At 34.2% G+C, this 7,672-nt stretch overlaps 1 protein-coding gene across 4 annotated transcripts in view; it reads right to left on the bottom strand.

The window, feature by feature from the left end:
• The window catches only part of LOC104792308 (external alternative NAD(P)H-ubiquinone oxidoreductase B4, mitochondrial), a 12,349-nt gene extending 10,153 nt beyond the window's left edge, over positions 1-2,196 (bottom strand). For all 4 annotated transcript variants that reach the window (XM_010518428.2, XM_019228412.1, XM_019228407.1 and 1 more), the window contains exons 1-2: positions 1,966-2,196; positions 1,307-1,595 (exon numbers count right to left, since the gene is read on the bottom strand). In XM_010518428.2, the coding sequence (XP_010516730.1) occupies positions 1,307-1,595; positions 1,966-2,054 (378 nt within the window). In that variant the 5' untranslated portion in view covers positions 2,055-2,196. The remainder of the gene's footprint in view (positions 1-1,306; positions 1,596-1,965) is intronic.

The following is a 7,672-nucleotide window of genomic DNA, read 5'->3' as shown; positions in this document are numbered from 1 at the left end:
ATTTGCTTACCTGTGCAGTTGCTGGAAGGTTCTTCATCTGCGAATCCACTTCAGAGAGGGCTTGCTTAAACTTTTCGATATTTACTTGTGTGTCCTCACCATTTGCACTCTTGAGCAACTGTGCAATGTTCTTCAGTTTATTCTTCTTCAAGTAGAGCTCCACCTGAGGGTACCTCTGGCAAATGTCTTTCACCACCCCATTGAAATCTTTCTTGTTCAATGTTCCTGTATTTCCCTTGTCTGCTTTGCTGAAAATCGCAGCTATATCTTCCTGTTTGTTCAACAACACAGTCAGTCTTCATCTCACAAGGGAAACGTCTATAATAATATATATATATATACATATGGGTGTGTTGAGATGGTACCATGACTCTGCGTTGGTTGATCGTTGCAGTATCACCTAAAGCATACACACTGTCGCAACCCTCCACTCTAAGCCATTCATCAGTTGCCAACACACGCCTCTGCCCCTGACCAATCTGCTGCATAAAGTCTCTGATGACAGGACGTGAACCAATTCCTGTTGACCACACAACCATACCATAAGGTTCAGAGACAATTTTGCCAGTTTCTCTTTCCTTTGTGGATATCTCATCCGCAGTCACTCCCACAACCATTGACCCTGTCTTCAAATCAATACCGTCTCTTTGGAACTTTTCCTCGGCAAAAGCAGTGATCCTCTTGTCAAACCTGTATAGGAAAATAGAGCCAAAACATTCTTACAAAGAAAAAGCAGCAGTTTATAGAAGCTTGAGTGGAAACTTACATGTTGAGAATGTGGTCGCCTGCTTCAAGAAGAGTGATTCTTGTGAACTCTTGGACCTTTGGGTATATCTTGGCCACATCATCGACTAAGAAATCATGAAGCTCAGCTGAGAACTCGACACCAGTTGGTCCACCACCAACCACAACAAAATGCAGAATCTTTTTCCTCTCTTCTTCAGTTAGATTCGGAAGAGAGGCTCTCTCGAAACAGTCGATGACTGAATGACGGATGTTAAGAGCATCCTCCGCTTCTTTGAGGAAATAGGCATGTTCCTCAACTCCAGGGGTGTTGAATGTGTTAGGCTTAGCTCCAACAGCTATGACTAAAATGTCATAGTCCATGTCAAACTCAGCCGTGCCCGTAAGACTTGACCCATCCTTGGACCGGCAGTGGATTTTCTTGTTCGATGCATCAATCTGGACACACTCTGCTTCTGTGTACTCAAATCCTTTCTGAGATGTTATAGTATAAAAAGCTTAAAAACTTGAATAATAGTAATAATAATGATAAGATGAGAGGCTGCAAGGGTTAGATGGTGACCTTGCGCATAAGACCACGAATGGGTTCAACAATGCTACGAGCTTCAACAGTGCCATTGGTAACACTTGGCAAGAGAGGAGTGAAGAGGAAAAAGTTACGAGGAGACACAACTTGAACATCATAGTTAGGGTTGTTCAAGTAATTCAAGAAGCTGTAGCCGCTCCATCCACTCCCGAGAACGACCACCTTCTTCTTCCTTATTGGTTGGCCATTTTCATCAAGAGTTGCGTCTGCGTGTAATAAACGTCTCAATGGACTCGAGTCCGTATACACCAGTACACCACCACCGCTGCACAAAAAAATACATAAAAGATCAGAAATAGGATAAAGACATAAACTTAAATAATAATTAGAGGTTCTAAGACATGTTTGAAACCGGATCTAATGAAGTCTATACGTTACCAAAACACATGGATTTGAATTGAAAAGAAAAAAAACGTATGAAGCTGGTATTCATTGTCATGCATCACAATAAAAATACGAAAAAATCGGATTCATGCATATAAGAGAGCGGTCAAAAATATTACAAGACTAATAATATAAAAGACGATGAGAAAATCAAGAAAACAGTCAAATCATATAATATATAGCGGAAAGAAGAATTAAAAAGAAGATGTGTAGAATGGTGAACCAGATCTAAAGCAAAAATAAGGAGAGACCTGAAGGTGCTGAGAAGAAGAAGCTTGGAAGTAGAAGGGTGAGCCTTGAACAAGCTAAAAGCTCTCTTGTAAAAGCTATGGAAACTCATGATAGATGATTCGGGCAAATAGTTTTTTTTCAACCTCTCTCGCTCAGATCCAAAACAAAGCTGAGGGAGTTTTGTAAGAGAGGCTGCGAATGTGAATATGCAATATGGAAACTATCAAGCTACTTTAGGGTATGTGAGAGGCCGCCGGTGACACACAAAACAAAATAAAAAGAAAAAGAAAAGACAGCGAGGTATTTAGGAAAATTTGGAGTAACGCCCAAGTAAATTTAGGAATATATCATTTATTAATATTCTTATTATTGGAAAAAAAAATTCAAAAAGTAAATAAAGAGCAGATTTTTTTAGGGTTTGACTTTTCTGGAAAATTTGAGACATGAAACGACATTATGTTGCGCGTTATCTGCACATATTTTATTCACGAAGAAATAGACAACAGCAAATAAATATTGGAATATTTACATTTTAACATATTTTTCTATAAAAAATAATATTATTTTGGATTACCACACACTTTTATTATAGTTTTACTTTCTTACCCTTTAACTCTTTCTTAAACACATTACTTCCCAATAATATATCCTNTTTTTTTTTTTTTTTTTTTTTACCCTATTTCCTTTTCTTTATCTTTTTTTCTTACCCTCTCTAACTCTCTCTCCATCTCCAAATAATTTTTATTTTATTTGTTTATCTTACTCCCTTTCTTTAATATATGTGTTAGAATAATCTTTAGTGGTAGATAACAACATATATATATATATATATATTCCTTAGCCACATTTATATCTTTTTTTAATTTTGCATTTGTATATATATATCATCTACAAAATCAATTCCAGATGCTTATATCTTTATGATTATTTAGTTTCATGTTCAATATATATAATATCATCCATCAAATCTTTTTCATTTGTTATTGACCATCAGTTTTATGTTTTTTAGTAATAATTATTCAGATTTGGCTACATTTGTTAGAATTGCTATGAAATTAAATTTATGATTGTGGTATATGATCTAAAATTTAGGATTTAGGGTTTAGGATTTAGAGTTTTAGGGTTTAGAGCTTAGAGGTGTAGGGTTTACAGTTTAGTATAGGATATAATGAATGGTTTCATGCTTAGGTTTTTAGGGGATATAATGAGGTTAAAATTGTTTGATTGTTAACAATGACTACTTCACCAACACAAATAGTTTGTAGTGTACGTGTATAACTTAGCGTCTATGTGGACTTGATTTTATGGACATGAAAGATTAAAATCGTTCGATAGTTTACCATGAGTACTTTACTAAACCACAAGTTGTTTAATTAATTAGGTATTCATATATTTTTTTCTCTGGTCATCCAAAAATAAGTATCCATCTATGCATGTTAATCATCCACATAATAGCGAACAACATCAATGAATTTGGAAATTTATAAAGAATGTAATGAAAGAACTAAAAAATTTGGTCTAAATTAAGGTTCAGGGTGTACAGGTTGGGGTAGGTCAATTTCATGTTTTATAGTAAAAGATCTTCATATTTCACTACATTTGTTAAAAAATTTATGAAATTAAATTTATGATTATGGTTTATGATCTAAGGTTAAGGTCTAAAGTTTAGGATTTAGGCTTTAGGGTTTAGAGTTTAGGTTTTAGGCTTTAGGGTATAGGGTATAGGGTTTAGGATTTAGGGTTTAGGGTTTAGGGTTTAGAGGTTCAGGGTTTAGGATATAATATAATGAACGGTCTCATGCTTAATTTTTTAGGGGATATGATGAGCTTAAAATTGTTTGATAGTTAATAACGATTGTTTCACCAAAACACAAGTAGTTTTTAGTGGACGTATATAACTCATCATCCATGTGGATTTGATTTTAAGTATCCACATAAGTATCCACAAATAAGACATTAGTATCCACAAATATGTATCCACATAATAAGACTTTTTTAGCATCCACATAACAATTAACAAATATTCAACTATAATTGGATAATATATATATATAAGGTTACTGTCTCGTGGATATCATGTGGTTCATTTACATGTAAACTAACCATATGGTTAGTATTTTGTGGACACCATATGATCGTTGTCTCGTGGACAACCCTTAAAAAAACAACATATGGGAATTGATTGTTGATGCCACAAAGAAACTAAATATATGGTCACTGTCTCGTGGATATCATGTGGTCAGTTTACATGTATTCTTATGTTTTTATATGATCATCCACAAATAAGTATCCACATAATAAGACACTTTAAGTATCCACATAATAATGAACAAATATTAAACTATAAATGAATAGTTATACATATTATTCATTTTAAGCATAGTAAAATAGATCTTAAAATATAGAAAAAAATATAATTATAATGAATCACAAAAAATAAAATCAACCATATATATATGTCATAATAATTAAATAAAGTGTTTACAAATAGTGAAGAAAAATATGAGAAACAAAAAAAAAGTAAAGAGAAGAATAGAAAAATATGACATAAAAGTGTTTGAGATAAAAAAAAACATTTATATTTATTTTAGTTGATAGTAAAAATAGTCCCCACGTTTTTTTTTGTTTAAACTCTAGTTTGATTGTAACTCTCTATCTCATTTTCTTGTTATATGTAGAGGGCAAAATAGTCAAAAATTTATGTGAATAGTGTAAAAAGTTGTAAAAAAGTGCCTCATGGATAGAAAGTGTGCTAGAATGAAAACATTTTCATCAAAAGTGTGTCATAGTGTCAATCTCCCATAAATATTTAGGTAGTGTTCGTTGTTACTTTTTAATTGCAAGTTATTTGAGCTTCTCTCTCTTAACTCTCTTAGATTATTATTATTGAGAGAGAGAAAGCTTTGTATCTTTTGTTCGTCCGATTAACATCAAAGATCTTCCGATTGTATGTCGGTTAGTTTTTTTGTTTAGGTTTTCTGGCTTTGTCCGGATCTAGTTCCGACGTTTTGTCGGTTTAGTTTGTTTAAAGTCTTTTGCTTGTTCTTCAGTTCAGCGCTTTAATATCGAGGAAGTGTTGAAATCATAAAGTTTTTTGACTGATATTTATTGTGCTGTGCTTGAATCTTCGATGGTAATATCCTCACTCATCCATAGATGATTTATATTGAGTGAAGGTTCTCTTTGGCCGTGTTGATTCAAGTTGTTGCCGTTGAGAGAAGTGGAGTATGAAGATTTGGAGTCCTTGTCGTGTTAGATAGTTCTCTGAAGAATATTTCGGTTTCGATCAATCAAGATTAAATTCCGGTGAACAAAGTTTATATTCAGTCAATAACGTCCGGAAACTTTTAGCAAAAGGTGATCAGTACAAATTGAAGGCTATCTACAATAGAAAATCTGTGCAGAAGCTTGGAGAATCGGCCGACGGTGAAATATTCCAGTGAAGGAAGCTTTCTTGAGTCGGTGGCGATGTCGTGTGTGGAACACAGATCTACGCAGAAGTTGCCACGTTGCTATACACGTGTCCTTTATTTTTCAATGCTTATCTTCATATGTATTGCAATTTGTGGCTTGTTGGGTCTAAATTTGTACTCTTGTGTTTGTCCGTGTTGGGCTTTTTAATATAAAAGGTCGACAAAAAAAAAATTGCAAGTTATTTGTCAAAAAAAGGTTAGAATATTAAAAGTTTTAAATTTCATAATATTCAATTATAACACAAACTGTTAACCAATATAAACCAATCTAACAAAACAACAACATGCACAGAAACATAAATCATGAGACCCTAGATCATCCCTTCCTCATCGCCGTGATTCCACGTCACATACCTGCACACTACAAACAACAATTGAGATGCGTAAGTATTATCAAAAATACTTAGTGAGGCAGTCCTCCCATCTACTGAGCTACACACACAAGCAACCGAGAAACCAATGTTTAACAAACAACAACCAAACACAAACAAACCATGAAAACAAGTATCAGCTGCTGCTGAAAAGATTGGTGTCGACCGGCACTGACCTGGTGTCGATCGACACCGACTCTGCAGACACGTTCTGCTCGAAGTCGAAAGTCGAAGAACCGCTTCCCAAAACCTCCAAATCGTCCAAAACTCCCCCAAAAGCTTTGGAAACTCATGGGAACAAACAACCAACCACATGCATACAAGCAAACAACACAAACAGACACAAAACAAGCAAAACAAAGGATTCTCAAACTTAGATCAGCCATGGTCAAACACTCACCTCTTTTGCAGAAAGTTCCTGATCCAAACTGACGAATCCAACACTTAGAAGGCTTCTCCTTCGTTCCTAGCACAAGATCTCCACTCCACATGAACAAATCTCACCAAACCAGCTTAGAATCTCCATAATCTCCCAAGAACACTCTCTCTTCTCTCTAGAATCTGCTTTATATATGTCGGTTAGAGATTCCCAATTAAACTAAACCGAACCAAAACGGCAATTTAAATCAACTTGGTCGAATTGGAATTGATGGTGTGTCGATCGACACCCACTCCAAAAATCCACAATTTGGTTCACGGATGTTACAAATGCTGGATTGAGTTTGTTTTGATGGTACCCAATTTTTTACAACGGATGATACGACTATAAGAACATTTATATTCGATGTGGCCTATATGTCTTTAGGTTTAATTATAAAGTTCAAGTTCATATTAACGTTTATGAATTCTAATATATAAGACGACATCGTGATGGATCGGTTTTGGATGTATTAATAACCCTCTTTCCTTACCAATATATATAATTAATATCTTTCTATGTTATTCGTATATATATGATAACGTGTAATTCATCTGCAGTATTATATTAATTACATGAAAGGTTGTTATGCATATGTTATTAAGTGGTTGTTAAAGTAAGTGATGGTTATGTGGATGGTTATGTGGATGGTTACGTGGGTTCACTAGTGACGTTTGGTCACATATAAGAAGTGAACGAACATCATATTAACTTTAAGGGTGTCGTAACAAAAGAAAAATAAAAACATAGAAAGAGAGAAGAGTGTGGATTCCTTGTCCATCAAAGGAATCAGAAGAGAGAAAAGTCAAAGGGAGGAGAAAAATCATTTGAAAATTTGGATCCATCATCAAACATAACCAAGCAATAGAGATTAAAGGTTAGTGTTTCTTCTTCTCTAAGAAAGTGTTTATAGTTGAATTAAAATAAGTCTAAATGATCTTTGAAACGTATAGATTTCATGAATATAGAAATCTGAATTTATATTTGGTATCAAAGCAATCTAGATTTGTTTAGTTCACCATCTAACGTACGGTATGAAAATCTAGTGTTTAATGGTTTGTGTGCATTAATCAACGACAAGGCATGTATAGTAACTGTCATATTCTTCTAAGTTGTTACATGCATGAATGAACATAATTCTTAAATAACTGTTTAATTCACTTTGAATAATGTGTGTGCATGAAGATTCTCGTAGAATCATGTGTAGAGTTTCTGGGGTTTTTTTTTTATTTTGTCTTATTTGTATAACACATCGTAAGTGCTAAAAACCACAACCTAATGAACTTAGTTGATAAAGTCAGATCTGGGGGCATATTTTCGGTGGAAATCAATAAGAACAACAAAAAAATGACAAACTGGATTTGTATTAATATTTTAGTCGGAGAAGTTACAATTATGCCATTTACAAATTATCTCGAGGTATTTATACGAGTAAATTCTAACGCAAACCCCTGGATCTTCTCCG

This window comes from Camelina sativa, chromosome 1 (genome assembly GCF_000633955.1).
Source record: "Camelina sativa cultivar DH55 chromosome 1, Cs, whole genome shotgun sequence".
Classification (NCBI taxonomy): domain Eukaryota; kingdom Viridiplantae; phylum Streptophyta; class Magnoliopsida; order Brassicales; family Brassicaceae; genus Camelina; species Camelina sativa.
This window is presented reverse-complemented; position numbering and strand designations above follow the sequence as displayed.